Source organism: Morone saxatilis, unplaced genomic scaffold, assembly GCF_004916995.1.
Source record: "Morone saxatilis isolate NCDOM2014 unplaced genomic scaffold, NCSU_SB_2.0 Contig7, whole genome shotgun sequence".
NCBI classification, from domain to species: domain Eukaryota; kingdom Metazoa; phylum Chordata; class Actinopteri; family Moronidae; genus Morone; species Morone saxatilis.
Genome location: NW_023340246.1, coordinates 5,806,785 through 5,824,379, shown reverse-complemented (window position 1 = coordinate 5,824,379; position 17,595 = coordinate 5,806,785). Strand labels below are relative to the sequence as shown.

Below are 17,595 nucleotides of genomic sequence, written 5' to 3'. Positions count from 1 at the left end.
CTGCCCTCCACTCAGTCTTCAAACACCTTGAGAAAAAACCCCTACGTCAGAATGCTGTTTGTTGATTTCATCAACTAGGGCTGTGCTGTATGACCAAAATGTAATATCCCGATAACGATACATATTACAATAAGGCCCATTTTCTGTAAATTCAATAAATAAATATTTTTTTCTCTATTTAATTAAAACCTTTCCAAATTTTCAATTAAACATATAACATAATGTTAAATATTAAGGTTTTTGTGTCTCCCACATTAGACTTGGGTTGCTGGATGTTAAAATACCTGGGTAGCATTTTACCATCCAGCGAACTATTTAAGCACAGAAAAACACAGACAGGGAGACAGAGGGAGACAGAGGGCGAGAGAGGGAGAGAAGAAGTATTATCTGGTACTCGGAGATGGAGGATATTGTACAAGGACGGACCAGGTAAATCATTCAGGGCCGTGTTGGTTTCACTTTTGATAGTTTCCACAGGCTCGTTAACAACAAGCCTCCTCCACACGAGGCTCACCTGCTTAAGTGAAAATGAAATCACGGCTGAAAAATCCAAAAGGCGAGTGGGCGACTTTATAAAACGAACTGCTGGGGAGACACAGAGAAAGGCGTGGCAGAGTGAACCGGTGTGTATACAGAGTGGAGTAGAGTTGGTGTGTGTGTGTGTGTGTGTGTGTGTGTGTGTGTGCGTATGGGGGAGAGAGAGCGCAAGGTGAGCAGTTTAAAGTAGTTTTTTTTTTTTTTAAACAGTGACGAGACTTCATATCTGGAGAAGTGGTGCGACAGAAAACAACCTACTGTTTTCTTAAAAAAACTTAAGAAAGCAAAATACCTGTGCCAAGTTGTGGAAACATCACAAACTGGCATTGAATGTGCACGGCCCAGGGCAGGAGTTCTGCAGCGGGCGATAAACCGCCCAGAAGATCAATAGCTACCCAGCAGCAGTGAAATTGGTGAGATGAGGTGCCTGTGCAGAGCCCAAAGGATAGTTAAACACAGCACCCACCCCAGCCACTGACTGTTCACCCTGCTGGCATCTGAGAAGAGGTGCAGAAACTTCAGCTACCGTACCGTCAAACTTAAAGACAGATTCTTCCCTCAGGTTGTGAGACTGATAAATTCTTCTTCAACAATTCATCATACAAATTAGCAATTAGTATGTAGCATAAAGAAACTATATCTAAATTTCATTATAAAACCTGGTGTTGTAAATGCCAGTAAAATAACCTTGAATCCTTGTTTTGGGTTTTTACCAGCTTCCAAAGAAATCTGACTCTTCTGCTCAATCTGCTAGTTGTTAACTTTTGTTTGCCTCTGAAAAAAAGCTTTTTGTCTGAAAATAGCTGCCCACACAGCTGAAAATGAGGGTTGGTGACAGCTGTGAGACTGAACAGAAAAAAAAGTAAATATACATGCCAGAAAACCAAAAACATGAGCTTAGAGCTGCTAAAATGCTCCGTGATCAGGTTATTATTCTCGATTAGTTCAAAACAACCATATAAATCATCTAAAATGTATCAGTCACATAAAAACATTGATTTGTGCATTTTCAAGGAGGGGAATGCATTTTTGTAAAGAGTGTGCATATTTTATCATGGGCCGTGATGCAGGGGTAGTTGTATTCTCCATGCGTTTCCAATATTATCCAAACAAGTCGGACTCAGCATGAGTTGGCCCATGAGAGAGAGCACTGGGTGGACAGAATCATGGAGGTGATTCACCATGTAGTTGGTTAGTGGTAGTATTGTGCGATCCTCAACTGTTCATCATACGTTGCTCCATTAAGCAGGCATGACGCCAGCTGCTACCCATGCAAACTGCTCACGACCGGGTTTGTGTCTCCCCCTTCATACTTATATTCATTCATCTCTTTCTTTCGTTGTATGAAGCCCGACTTGTCTTTGTGCGCTGTATTTGCATACATTCTTTCACTTACATGTACTCCTCCCTATGCATCATCTCTCTCTCCCTCTCTCTAGCTCTCATACACCATATTTATTCATTCCTGCCCCCTCCACCTCTTCCTTTGAATTCAATATCCCCAGATAATGAGGGAATGATTCAGTTGAGTTTGGCCCATTGCTCCGATCAGAGTGCGTCAGTGTTTCTGTCTGACTATGTACAAATGTTACGTCTAGCTAGAGCTGCTTGAAGTGCTACTGAAGCAGGAATGTTGGTGCATATTGGTCTCTGTTCACTATGAGATAAAAAAAAGTGCATCACTCAGAGCTGATGAATAAGCAGATGGAGGCATGTGTTGCTGCAGCGAGTGAATACCTCCCTTTCTCTTCCATCTGACAACAAAAGAGATGCTACGTGCTGCCATCACAACCCCTCTCTCTCTCGTTCAGTCTCCACTGCACTCATCTGCCCCCGCAGGCTATGTGGGATGTCATCCATACACGACACACACACACACACACACACACACACTCACACACATGTCCCGCCTACGCTCGTGGTTTGCCATGTGGGCTGCGGCGTGTCACGCAACCGAGGGCCAGTGGGTAGCCGTCCGGCTCACTCTCCGGTCAGTCTGATGTTTGCAATGCCATGCAGTCAGTGCCTTCTGCAACCCCTCCCCCTCCCTCCCCTGTGAGATCTCACGCCATCCAGCCCCTCCTTCCGGTGTCACAGGGGCACCCGTGGCGGCACTGGAGCTGTGTAGTGGCAACTTGTGTGAGACTGTGGGGGCGGCAGGGGCATGCGCCATTACCTCTGCTGAGAGAGGGGAGGAGCTGCGTGCTGGAGGTGGAAGAACAGGAAGAAGATGTATGTGAGGAGGGAAGGTGTGAGCATTAAAAAAACGGGGAGAGGACAGGTGCAGGTGAGGTGAATGTCAGCGGGTGGGAGACAGAAACAGAAAAACAACTGATATGGACGCAGATCAAAAGAATGGTGAGTAAGTGAGAAGAAGAGGAGAAGAGGGCAAGAGACCAATATTTGGCATTTGAGAGGAACATTGTCGTCATCAGTTTTGTGTTAGTCACCACAGTATGTTCAGGCAGCGCTTGTTTTCCCCTCCAATACAAATGCAAATGTCACCCTGTCCTTTTAATTATTTTACATGTTTTTAATGTCCCCTTAGAGGGCCAAACAGTGATGGATGGGTACAAACCTCAGACTTTAATGGAATGCCCTCACCACACTATAGGCTAAGCTGGTAAACATTGTGTGTTTACAGGATTTGGCTCTAGGTTACTCCTTACACACACATTTATATCCTTAATTCTGGGTAACTCAAAACCTTGCATTATATAATATTACAAAAATAAATTTGCTGAATGATATTTTTAAATTCTGGAGTCAGTGGCCCAGGGAGCACAATTACACCTATGATAACTGATAGTGTATGAGAGGAATGTTTTTTTTTTCTGTTTTAAAATTAGAAGTTCTTTTGTAAGTCATATGCCTATGAAAAAATAGCTAAAAGCAGAGCTAATAACTCATAATCTTTCCTTTTCTGATGGCCTTTTTGTATCCGGTGGGTAACCTTTACTTAAAACTGATGAAATTGATGTAATTACAGAAAACAAGTTCACATCTCCCTTCCTGAATGGAAACCTCACTGCAATCACGCTGTGCAGTATTATACTTACTATGCTGCTTATGAGGTTAACTAACGCCAACTTTTGCAGGAAATTAAACTTATACTGCTTTAAGGCTAATCTCATCACACAATGGTGTCCTCATCATTTAATTTGCCAGAAAATCAAGATATCCCTGTAACAATGCTGCCTTGCTCTCACCGAGTAATAATTTTATTTTCCTGCAGTGTAAAATGTGTACGATGAAGAGAGACGTCAGTCCTAAAACTGAACCTTAAAGTCCACTCAAAAATTTATGTTTGAGCTTCACTGTGCAGAATGATGTATGTGCAGAGTTGGACACTAGAAGGAGGTTTTCACATTCAACTACTGAAAGGGAAAAGTTTATCTGTGCTCACGGAAAATTTTGTTTTAAGGGGAGGGGCCTACGAGCATGATGACATTACAAGTAATTTGGAAGTCAGTCCTGGTCTAGTGTGCAACTTATACAAGTGCAATGTAGACATTTTAAGCCTTCAGTGCACACTGATAATGGACTTCTCAGTGAAGTAGACATCTCGTGTCCAGCAGGAAAACTTGAAAGAAATTGACAACATTTGAATGTTCATAGATTCTGGCATTTTTAATGAGTTAGAAAGAACACATGCCTTTTTTTGTGTGGAAAATATACCTTCATATTATTGTTCCAAGCACACAATTTGTAGGGAGGAAAATGTTAAGTTTGTTCCCATTGGAGGAATATTATGGGAAAATACTGATTTTTTGGCTTTTTTCCCAAGAGTTAGATGAGAAGAATGATACCGCTCTCATGTATGTATTTCTTTTTTATTACTCTGTACCATGTAACATTAGGTTTAGGGTTAGGTCATTAAATTTAATCACTATAATTTTTATTATATAGTTTCTATTTAACTCACACATAAAAAGTAACTCAGTGCTTAAGTACCTAAAGACAATGAACAAAAACTAAAATCCACAAACCACTTTAGCACCTGGGGAGTAGTCCCCATAATACAAGCCAAAATGCACAGACCTGCAATACTTCAATCCCTTTAACAATGAAATACTCCAACTCTGAAATGCAACTATGCAGTTGTAGAGCATAGTTCAGTATTGTGCAAAGAGTATTGAGTAATGAATGCAGTAGAGGTGATGTTCGGAAAGACAGAAAACTTTGCTGCTATTTCTGTCTGTCAAGATAGAAGCATTCTGAGATTTGTTAAAGGCCTTAGGCTGTGGCTGTTTTAGACTGAATATTTGAACAATAATACAACAGAGTTTATGAACTTGAAGATTCGCTCTCCGGTGCTGATGTAGGACACTGGATGTAGAGAGGAAGAGGAGTGTTGTGGTGTTATGAAAGACAACAAAGAGACAGTAGGAGAGAAGAGCACATGTCTATGTTTGATTATATGACAGGGTTTGGGAATAGCCTCAGAAAAGATGGGACATTAACAAATTGGTTTCAGAATAAAAAAATCTCTAGTTTTTAAGAATGAATGCATATGCTGATAAGTGCTGAACCTAACGGTTCCCTTATCACGCTGCAGTGTGTGTGGTTCCATGTTCAGCTGTTCTATTTCAGTCTGACAACTTGTGTGTCAAACTTATTGAGAAACAATGTCCTTATATCCTGTACATATTTATAGTTGACATTTGCCATGGCTCTCGCTTATCACTCTTATACCCTCCAATGTGTAGATCTCAACAAAAATATTTGACTTTTTAGAATACTTGAAAATTAGAAACACAATTAAAAAGAGAGAAGTAACAAAGGAGGCTCTCTCCCCAGTTGGGAGCCTAGAATTAGACACTACATGCTACATTTATGCTGTAGGGGGGTGAAGGTGAGGTTACAGCTGTGGAGGCTGAGGTTGGTGTTTTGAGAAGTGTGGCAGCAGCAGCAGCATTTGCAGGAACGATCAGGTATGATCAAGTTCATCTGACAGACTGAATGGAACACCTCTGTCTGTGTGTGTGTGTGTGTGTGTGTGTGTGTGTTTGACAGTGTACTGTATGTATCACAAGGAATAATGCATCATGTGGCACAGCTGACGCTGCCTGCCTGGAAAAGATCAGCAGCATTCCTTCTACTTTGTCACATTAAGTTTCATTTCACCCAAATCAAAAAAACATATTCTCCCACATACACCTATAGTGTTATCCAGTAATAGTGTTTTGGTTTTATGTGCCAAGATTTCAAATATCCTCTGTGTTCATGAGCACCTTGTGTGTGTATCTTCACTTTAGTGGAATTACCCCTGTTCTTCATTAACACTGGGGCTAAATCATCAGCTGACAGCAGCTGTGGCCGGGGGCCGAGAGGACATGAGCACTGATGTCAAGTAGATTAGGGAAGAGATTGTGTACGCGTGTCTCTGTGCATGCACACTTTGTGCTTGCACCCACCTGCCCTTCCCTCACCCTTACTAGGGCCCAATCAATACACCATCCTGGAGCAGAGATGGAGGATCTCGTCTTTATGGAGTCGTTACAGTCCCCTGTGCCTGCATTATGAATGGGCCCCATAAGGCTGTTGATAGGCCAAAGGATAGCGTAGCAAAGCACCAGCCATAACAAAGGAAAAGATGAGGTACACATAGCCGCAGTAGTCAGTTCCTTTTTTATAACATCATTTCGATTACCTTATTGATCGGCCTGCAGCAGAACAGACAAAATCATAATCCCAAAACAGATCGGGAGCTGGCTGATTGTAAGATTAGTTTGTCCCAGAATAACATTGCAGTGCCTGGGAGAGTTTGTAAAGACTTTCACCTGTCAAGAAAACTAAGATAGAAAACAAGGTTTTCATGAGTCAAGTAGTGGAGTATGAGCCTGATACTCTAAAACAGTGGTCCTGATGGAGGCCCTGTGTTGTAAAAGGAATCACAGAGATTAATTATTCTTTCCATGTCTAGAAAAAGTCTACTTAATGTCTCAAAGACAGAGACACAGTTTCTTGGAACTTTAGCAAGTTTGACTGATTTACATCTAAGAACTGTACAGTGACCATCGCAGTACTGTTAAAAAAAAGTTCTCCATTGCAAATGAGGAGCATTAAAGCATCTTTTTCTTCGCTCTTTTCTCTTTTCATGTAATATTCAGTTTGTTCACTTGCCCAAGAGTACTCTAAAAGCTTGCTGGAAGTGAAATGCAAGGTATTTGGCTTCAGAAGAACACATAAAAAACATTGGTTTTTACAAGAATTTGGAGCTGCAGGGCAGCTGCAACATTTCTGTGAAATATCATTTTTCAAAATCACCCTTTTTTCATTTAATGCTTATCATAAATTGGAAAGTACATTGTATTCGACTGTTGTTTGGGTAGCTTCCAAACTATATGTTGCAGCTGCTGATTAATCAGAGAGCCAGATAAGCCTAAATTTTCTCACAAATCTAGAGGTTAGCTGATAATAACAAGCAGACAAAAAGAACATACAGAGATCATCCCTTATTAGTATTATTACATGCAGTTTACTCTCACCGCAGCAGCTTTAGGGTGGCTTTTTCTAACTGGATTCATTGCTGGAAATGTCAGTGTTGAGCTGAAACGATTAGTCGATTAATCAATTAGTCTTTCTACAGGAAATCAGTCGACAACTGTTGTGATAAGCTATTAATCATTTTAGTCATTTCCCAGACAAAAATGCCATCCATTAGAGAATGGTTGGCATTTTTCTTGCAACTTCTCAAGCACATTCAGCTTATATTCGTCTTCTGTGTAATAACCTGGACAGATTATTGATGTTTTGACTGTTTTTAGACAAAACAAGCAATTTGAAGATGTCATCTTGGGCTTTAGGAAACTATGATATTCATTTTTCACCGAGTTGTAGGTGGAAGAAGAACACTTGACTTTTATGTAAAACAATACATTATTTTTAATTCTTAAATGCTGTCAAATAGAAAACTTTGTACATATTGAAACTGTAGTCATCAAATGCCAGTAATATAAAGATTTTAATGAAAACACAGACAGACAACAAAGACAGACGTCTTCTCTGTTCAGCTCCTCCAACAGTAAACATCCACTTTGTAAAATAAAAGCCACAAGCCTCTGTTGCATGAATACAATGTTTTTTTGTCAAAATCATTTGTCAAATACCGCATTCCAAATAGTATGCCGACGAAAAGCTAAACGTTGACCACTACAGACCGTATGACCTGCCCACATGGGGCTGACGGTGATCCGCCACCACACGTATCTCTTGGTAGCTTATGACAACAACAGCAACAATAATTCCTGCTGGGTTTAATTACAAAAGAATGACTGGGTCAGACAGATGCGACACAATACACCAGCTGCTGGATTTGTCTATAGAACAATTAATGAATCAAGCAAATAATCAGCAGATGTATCAGTTTTTAAAATAATGTAGCCCTAATCCTAGTATAGCTTTCTGCTTATACAATCATATAGTTTGTTGCAGGTAACCTAAATTAACTGTATTTAAACTGAAATTAACCTTGTTAGTATTGTATGGCACATTACCAGCAGATTATGGTTGACAGTGTGTGTGGTATAAGGGTTGTAAGTATTTTGTTGTGTGTCATGTTCAGGAGATTAAGTGTGGTCATTAACCACATTGACAGCTACATCACTGTGTTTGTACTGTACACAGACGCACACACAGACAAACATACACACACGCATATTTGAAAAGCCAGTGGCACACACCATGGCTTTATAGCATTTAATCTTCAGGATCTCTCCCTCTTTTTCTCTCTATTTGCCTCCTGACATTTTTTTCTTTCTTGTGTAGTTTCCCTCTCCTCTGATGCCCTTATTCCCACCAGTTACTCTTTCTCTCCCCGTGGTTTTTCTCTCCTTTTCCCCCTCTCGTCAGTCCTCCCAGGCACTCGGGTCACCTGTGTTGATTTACTGTCAAATCTTCCAGGATTATCGGTAATCCCACAGCAGTAAAATCTGTTTGCTGACAGCTGTGCTCCCTCTAACAGTGTTGCTGTTTCCTGCGCACACACTGCCCTATATACCAGAAAAAGCCTGTCTTCCTCCCCAGAAAGGAAAAAAAAAGAAAAAACATTAATTTTATGCCTCAATGGATTCCAATTGACAATATTCTACTCTCCTTTTCTGTGGTATTTTTTTTTAATATGTGATAATAATGTGGGGTTGCTTTCTACTTTTGTGGATTAGGAGGTTGGAGCAAATTTATTGTGGGTAAATAGGTATAATATTGGTTATATTCTCACAGGGTCACAGATACTCCTGTGGGGCTACACCCCATATTCCTAAAGACTCCCCTTATTGAACATTACAGGGAATGACTCACTAATAATTTAGCCATCGTTTTTCACGCTTCAGTCAGTCGGTAGGTGTTCAATCAAATGAAAATGCACTTGTGCATTTGTGTACGAGCTCCTTTTCATCTTGGATAAATTGAAGTTGAAATAGAAAATGACTGAGAAACAAATTGGGCCACACACACCTTAGTAGATATTAGCTTTATTGATCCAGCTGTCCTCGAATCGGCAATTTGTAATATTACTAGAGTATGATGCTATAATACTACAGTTTGCAATGGAGTGCAATTCATTCACATTGAAATAAATATTTTTCCACCATGACTGCACTGGTAAACTATCCCCTAAAGTTGTGGGAATTCAACACCAAAAAGAAAACCCAGTAAGACACGATTCACACTGAGGTGTAATCATCATCTTCACACTGTGTCTATGCATATACACTATGAGAAGTCTCCAACCCCTGTATTTTTTCCCCAGGTGGTGTATAAGAACAACGATATCCGTCTTGAGCTGTCCCGCCTTGCCCGCATCGTGGACCCCAAGATGAAACTCCAGGGTGACGTGGTCTTCAAGTGCGAAAACGTTCCCACTCTCGACCCCATCAACTTCGAGACCCCGGACTCCTACCTGGCTTTGCCGAAATGGAACACCAAACGTGTGGGCTCCATCTCCTTTGATTTCCGAACCTCCGAACCCAACGGGTTGATACTCTTCACCCACGGCAAGCCCCAGGACCGACGGGACTCAAAGGGCCAGAAGAACAACAAGGTGGACTTCTTTGCGGTGGAGCTGCTGGATGGAGGGCTGTACCTGCTGTTGGACATGGGCTCCGGCACCATCAAGGTCAAGGCCACTCAGGCAAAGGTCAATGACGGTGCCTGGCACCATGTGGACATCCAGAGAGACGGTCGCTCAGGTAAGGATGGAGGGGAAAGAGAAGGAAGAGAAAAACATCTTCTAAGTTAGACATTTCAGAACTCAATGTTCTCATTTTAAGTCGTAACTGACTACTAACGTAATATTAGAAACATCATTTCTGTTTAACGTCACTGTCACAGGCTGTTTTTAGGAAGGCGCTGGGGTCTCGTTATGTCACTGTTTTTCATTTCTCTCTCTCTCTTTCACAAACACATATCAAGAATGGCTTCAATCAGGAAATTGAACTCCTGGCTCAATTAAAAATATGTTGCCACCGGCTATACAGTATATGAATTTATTGACAGAGCTGACAAGGCAAATAACAAACTGCCAGAGTACATAGTAATCAAACCAATAGAAATAAAGGTAAGCTCTTGTACAATGTCCAAAAATACTATCTGAAGAATAACTAGTATGTCCTACAGTACTGCATTAGCAACTTCGTTATATACATGTTAGTGTATAGTTGGAAACCTAATTGGAAACCTACATTTTGGGAAATTGTTTTCACAGCAGTTAGTCTAGATTATTAGTAGAAGCCAAAGTGCTGTTTTCACAAGGCTAACAGTTCTTTCACAAGGCTCCAAACTAATTTGAACAGAACTTGTTTAGGTTAATGGAAATTAAAATTAAGAAAAACCCCTATGACGCTGTAGACTCACTATAACTGTCCTGTCCTTAATTTAGGATTTTCCTGCATCCACAGGATGACGTAAACTTCCTCAATGTATTAATTTCAGCGATGATTTACTACCGGGATAAAGACATACTTCTCTCTAGATAGCTGCTGACTCCATTTCCCCTTGCTTCCTTCCATCTGTATGTCCTCTGACCTGAAAACATGGCCAAATACACAGAAAGTATTAGAAAAAGATTATATTAGAGAAAAGGGTTAGAAACTTCTGTTGCCTTGAGCTCCACACCCAACACATTCTCTGCATTAGGTGGGATCCTCCAGAGGACTCGGCTGTGTTAGTCGGTGCTACAGCCTGTGTTATATATCAGGTTAGAGCAGCCAATTTAGCCGCATGTCAGAGCTCGCTGCTTTGATTAATCACCGGCACAGCCCCCAGTGCGATAGCAGAGTAGAAAGTAGGATTTTCACAGGAAAAAAGAGGAATGAGACAGATATATGGATACCAGACTGAGGGATGGTTAAGAACAGGCGTAATCACACTTGTGGCTTGAGTGAAATGTTAATAGAAGTTGCAAGTGAATTAGATTTCTTGTCCACAAAGAACCCTAGCCAGACTCTCTGTCTGTGTGCAAGGTGAATGTAACACAACTAAAACGTGAGAACTCCATTTTCAGACGAGCTAAATTTGAGCTTCATGTGGAGAGTGATCTTTTCATCTCTTTGCTACGTTTACTTGACCTCGGTGAGGGATGATAGAGAGGTGCAGCTAGAGATAACATTGTTAATTAAGAGGCAATCTGAGTTAAACCTGCCTTTTCTTTAGTTAACTATTTATATTTAAAAGCCCAATCTGTAATTATTAGGCCACTTTAATTACCACTGTACATGCATATGTAATAAATTTTTTCTTTGGTGAGTGAGTAACTGATAATAATTTCAATATTAGACATTTTTTTCTACTGTTATGGCTTATGTTAGACGTAACATGACCTGTCAGTCATTTTGGGATTCACAGCAAATTTCAACCTTTTCTCTCATTTGTTTAAATTTGATTCCCATTTTTTAGCTTTAAAAGATTTATTTTTATTTTTTTGTTCCTTCTGGCTCTCAGTGGAGAAATAAAGTAATGAACTAAACCAGTTTTAGCAAATAATATATGATAAGTATGTGAAATTAAATGCAGAGTCTAGCTGAGATCACACATAATGTCTAATGTCAAATGCAAATGCAATTGTAGAGCGGTATTTTTTATACTAAAAGTAAGCACATTCATAAACCTTGTCAAATCAGCTTAATGCATTTGACCTATGTGATCCTGATAGAGATCTAGATTAATTTGGGATTCTATGGATGTATAAAGATATGTAAAATATAAAATTGTCTTATGGAACGTGCCCTGTAAAAAATATTATCTGTGTGGTATTGGTGCTCTTCAGTGTAGATTACACGCCTAGACCTTGTGCCAGTGGATTGGTTATTTAGTTGGATGAAAGCAGTTTTTTTGTCTTCCCCCCCATTCTGTAATTTTGTGACTCAAATAGAGTTCCCCTGAAGAGAGTGTTACAAAGTCCGTGATCAGTGCAATTTTGGCTGCCAAATGTAGGTTTGCACCTCCACCTACTCAGACCACATCTCAGCACAGACACAGGCATGCTGTGCTATTTTGGTCAACCTCTTTTGCAACTTTTGCTGCACGTGTTCGGCAGCACCTTGAATTTGTTAGCGCTTCAGGTTGCAAAATTACCACAAAATCTATCTAGCATACTTTTTTGCCTCTGTATTCACTTTGATAAAATAAAAAGTTGCTGTCAGTCTCACATTCCGTTTGAAAATATCTTTTTGTTCAGTCCTTAAATATCATGATTGTGGAAGTGCCACAACACTGTTATTTCAGGAATTTCTCAGAAGCCAATGCTGTTTTCTGGCAGCCAGCAAAATATGGCAAACCACTTAAATACCAGAAACCACATGATTTTTAAAAATTCAACAATAAACAAGTGATATTATCTCATACCAGTACACGATCAAAATAGATTATGTGACATGTTGGCATGTACAATTTTGTCTGGCCAGTATTTAATAATGGATTTTTCTTCCTCCAGGCATCATCTCAGTAAACAGCCGCCGGACTCCTTTCACAGCCAGCGGGGAAAATGAGATCTTGGACCTAGAGGGAGACCTTTATCTGGGTGGTCTGCCTGACAACCGGGCGGGCCTGGTGCTCCCCACCGAGCTCTGGACCGCTATGCTCAACTACGGCTACGTGGGCTGTGTGCGGGATCTGTTCATCGATGGACGCAGCAAGGACATCCGGCAGATAGCGCAGTCCCAGAACATGACCGGGATCAAGTCGTCGTGTAGTAAGGTGACGGGGAAACAGTGCGACAGCAGCCCCTGCAAGAACAACGGAGCATGTAAGGAGGGATGGAACCGCTTCGTCTGTGACTGCACTGGAACTGGCTTCTGGGATAGTACCTGTGAGAGAGGTGAGATTTCTTTGCAATCATTCCTCTCTGTGTGGTGAGTGTTTTCTCTCTTATAGTGATCATTTTAAAATCTTATTGGGTTTGTCAGAAAGCTTATTGATTTCTTTGTAAAGGACTTTTTAAAGAAGGCACAGCCGCTGCACTCCTTTTACGTGCCTAGAAATCTATTTGCTCAGTGTGCTTATGGAATAGTGACTTTCTAACATTATGTTTGTGTAGGTTAAAAGATGCAAAATGTTGACAATAGCTAAAAAGTAGAAGTTGAAATACCTTTTCTGGTATCATAAAGATGGTTGTAAAGGCAGTGATGTGGCCACTATCTGCTAACAATAGCTTTTCCAAGAAAGTGGACAATGGTCTGTTTTAGTGGACAGACAAGAAGTGTGACTTGGGACACTTCCCTCACAATATTTATGGAAGCGTGGCTAAAAAATTTAATAGGATTTCACTTTCCTGCCAAGTGGCTTTGGAAAAGCGAAGCCTTTTTTTTTCGTTGGAGAAGGTTCTGCAGTGAAATTGAACTTCTCTCTACTGGTGAAATGTGCTCGCCTTGTCTGGATTTTAAGAGCTTGGACGCATTAAGTTTTTATGAGACGGTGGAGATAGGGACACTCTGAGCTGTGGGAGAGTATGTTATCGGACTATTGTTCAGATTGTCCTTCACTCTCACTCCTTTACAGAGATTTTCGGGGTTCAGTAGAGGGCTTTAAGTACTTCCCCAAGAACTCGAGGTGTGTAAAGAAACGTACTTGTAGGAGGAATAATGAGTATCTGGAGACTAAGTTGTTACAACCAGCAGTAAGTGTGAATGTGGGAGGCTGGCGGGATGATAATGTGTTGTTAATGATTAAATAAAGCCAAAGGAGAATTGGGATCAACATGTACCTTACAGTTAGAATCGTCTGTTAGACACTATTGCATGCATTGTAAGGACTGAAACATGAAATTCAGTGGAACATAGATGTTCAAAATGTTCATGTCATAAATAATACAAGAAAAGTTGATTTTACATCACAACAATGACGAGTACATGTCCTGTCTTGTTGTGAGAGCTAAACTTCCAGTGGGAGCCGAGTTAGGAAGCTGGGGCTGTCTGATCGAGTTAACCTTGTCTTAGCCGGACTGTTTTCATCTATTTTAGTAGCATTCCCATGATGTTGTATCAGCACAAAAGGGGAAAAGGCAGCTGTGAAGGCAGCAGTGTGCTGGCTAACAAACACTCAAACAGATCGAGTGTGTCTCCCTGATCTTCTACCCACATGAAGAAAACATTAAGTCACATGTCCCTAACGCTGCGCACACTCACAGTCTCAGACTGCCAGTCCTCCTCACTTCCTCTTCTTATGCCGTATTCTGCTTCCTCCCACACATGGGTCTCTTAATGGTCGTACCTCTGCACTCAGTGAGTGCTGTTGCAGCTGGTTGATAACCCAAGGGACTGAAAGTCTGCCCTGCAGTTCTGGAGCTGTAGAACAAAGCTTCAGTCTGTTCAGCAGTTGATTTTCACACAGTGAGACTTGAGGTGTTGTAAAATGCGCTGATGTTGGTAATGCTGTTGCAAGTGAATACATGCCTCTGCATTTTAGTTTCTTGGTTCAAATACGAGTTGAACCCCACCCAGTCTGTTTAGTTGTTTGGAGGTATGTTGCTACAAATTGAGGTAGTGTTGGAAATTGTATTTGTACTTTTCAAATACTCCAATGTGAGGATTCCGCACTTTGTTCTATGCTTTCTTGAAATAAGCACTTGGGAAACAACACCGTCCTTTTGTTTGGTGGTCGATTGTTACCCCAAATGTGAGCAATATATTACAGATTGCAGTCCTTTTAGTATAATTTACTTTAGATTGAAGAACATTTTAAGTATACACACTATGTATCACATCAGTGAGACATTTGCCCACCTTCAAACTTTTTTGGAACATAATTCGGGCCCATCTTCCATCTATCCAACTATAATCTATTCTCTTGCCTTTTCGAGGCACTTATCAAGGTCTTAGTGGTAACGGTGTGGACAGAGCTGCCTAGATTATCTTCCTCCAGCTCTTCCTGGAGAATCAGTAATCCCTCCGGTGTGTTCTGGGTCTGCTCTGTGGTCAGGCCTGAACAGCCTGAACCACCTCAGCTAGAGCTCCTGTCAATGCAGAGGCACAGCAGCTCGATACCGGAGCCCTCTCAGTTTGCTGAACTGCTGACTTTCTCACATAGAGTGAGGACAGCCACCCTGTGGAGGAACCTCATCTTGGGCTGCTTGTGTTAAGGGTCGGAGAGAAGACTATGAAAAAGGAATTGAGAGCTCTTATTTGGAGTTTGGAGCCACAGTTAAGACACCCCTCTGTACTATTCCCGTTCTGTTACAAATAAAAGTCTGCTTTATTTCAGCAGCCACTTTCATCGTCTCCACTATCACTCATGATCAAGGCCTCTCCTGACCGGAGCAGTCTCACCCTTTTTCCTGCCCTCATTCCCCTCATTCTGACTGTTTGACCCTCAGCTGCGTTCTGCACATAGGAGGCCACAGTCTGATAAGGAACCAAAGCGACAACATCATCTGCAAATAGCACAAGGTTTGGATGTGGGCACACTAAATTTACAAATTGGTCTGATTTCATTAGCTTCTTTCTTCTCTAATGATCATTCATATTACAGTTCAGAGTAGAATATTTTTTTAAGCAAATTCTTGTCTGCTTCCAAAACCGCAGCCCTTGAGATGAAGAAATCGCTTTGATTTGAAATGTTGGGCTTGAAACGATGTGTGGTATTTTCGTTTTTGAAAATGAATGTGCAACACTTTGGAACGAATGGAATATTATTAGTCATGCTGGTAGAATAGTTATTTTCCATCTCCTCCATGCTTTTAAGCAGCCCCTGGAGCTCCCTAGTGACAATATCAAACAACCACTGAGATGTATTCACACATGGCGCTTGCTATTGATCTCAAGTACGCTATATGGTACAACAGAGAATTGTGCTTGTATGATGAGACAAGGGGTGAAATGATAGAGATCAGAGCTCTCCCAGCCCCCGGTGAGTGTAACAAAGGTTAGGCATTTACATTACAATGATTGGCCTTTGCTGGTGACTTTCTGCTGGAATGTAAATAAGCTCTTTTGTCTGTTTTGGTTCAAAACTGTTTGTTGAGATCAGCCTACACTTTTTTTGTGATATTATTTAATTCAAATGAATTTCCTTAGGAGGCTCTGGAAGCATTTGTTACATTGCACCAAACTCCTCAAACCAGAAACCTCTCATATCAGCATAATCAAAGTTAACTTTCAGTACATATCAAGCTCGGTGTATGCTAAGTAGCCATTTTATTAGGTACAGCTGTAAAATCTAATGCAATCCAATGTTTTGCTGTACTCTACTTTTAAGATGCCTATAATGTACATTTTTCTTTTTCAGTAACATTTTATTCTTACATTTTAGCTTATGTTGGCTCCACAGATCTAACTTCCTTGAGTAAACAAGTTTTTCTGGCATCACATTCAGCCATCATTTCTGTATTCAGCAACAAGGCCAGGAGAGAGATTAATATTTTGCTCTTATGGTTTGTTTTGTCAGTTCTTGTGTGCCAAAAAATGTCCCAACTGGGCCAGTGATTTGAAAAAAATATGAAACACCTGTGACATGTGTATTGTTATAAAGGCAATGGCTACTCTACTGCAGCCCCCATGTTTGATTTAGAGTTTTTAAGTTGAATATGTGTATTGTGAAATTTAAATAATACCTAATACTAATAGCTGTTGTGCATAGTGCATGATTTGTACAGACCTGTAGCTATAATTAAGGACACTAAGGTCAACAGAATATTATTATTATTATTAGTCCTACTTTATTTAGTTAAATATAAAGTAGGATTAAACAGCCAACACCTTATTAAGGGCTGTTTTTTGGTCACATTGCCTTCACTGGTTTATAAGAGCATATGTTGCTACAGTATCAAGAGTCTTAGTACAAAAACTCCTCTTGTACTACTGTTGATTTTTATAACTTGAGAAAACCCAAGCCTCATGGAAGTAGTTTCAGCGCGTTTTGCAGTCATGTTATTTTTGGAACTCAAATAATGGAATGATCAGAAATGAAAGTCTCAAGATGATTTCATCATATTTGTATTGAACGGAGGAGCACATTGCTCTGTGTAATTTCCTCTTTTCCATCGGGAGCTAAAAAGCTAGCAATTTCCTTGCTCTGTTTACTAGCACGAAAATACAACCTGACAGATATTTTAGACTGTTTGAGGAGATCAAAAGATGGTACCAGGCGACAACTAACAGACAACAGCGCTCCTGTCTGCTCTGTTTTCTACCCGGTGTCTGTGCCAGGTTTAGGATACAGATGATTTCTGTATCTTTTCTCTTGTGTGTCTCTGTTTTTTCCTTTACTCTGTGTCTCTTTTTCACTTGCTGTATGGAAATCCCTCCCTTTCTTTTCCATTCTGCATCTTCGTGTTTACCCCCCCCCTCTCTCTCTTTCTTTCTCTCTCATCTTCTCATCGTCTCGTCTCTCTCTATATATATATATATATATATATATATATGTCTCACACACACACACACCACACACACATACCACACACACAGTCCACTCTGTTTTGGCATGGTCTTCTTTAACCCCAGCCATGAGGACACGACAGCACCTGTGATCAGAGGTCTGCTGTGGTATCAACAAACAGATGTAGTGTCAGCATGGGAGCCAGCCACTGTGTGTGGTGTGTGGGATGGTGTGTGTTGTGTGTTTTTG

General features: G+C 40.7%; 1 protein-coding gene across 2 annotated transcripts in view; it reads left to right on the top strand.

Annotated features, from left to right (window-relative positions):
* The window catches only part of LOC118341124 (neurexin-3b), a 258,555-nt gene that overhangs the window by 59,404 nt on the left and 181,556 nt on the right, over positions 1-17,595 (top strand). For both annotated transcript variants that reach the window (XM_035679318.1, XM_035679319.1), the window contains 2 exons: positions 9,290-9,728; positions 12,470-12,853. In XM_035679318.1, coding sequence (XP_035535211.1) covers positions 9,290-9,728; positions 12,470-12,853 — 823 coding nt within the window. The remainder of the gene's footprint in view (positions 1-9,289; positions 9,729-12,469; positions 12,854-17,595) is intronic.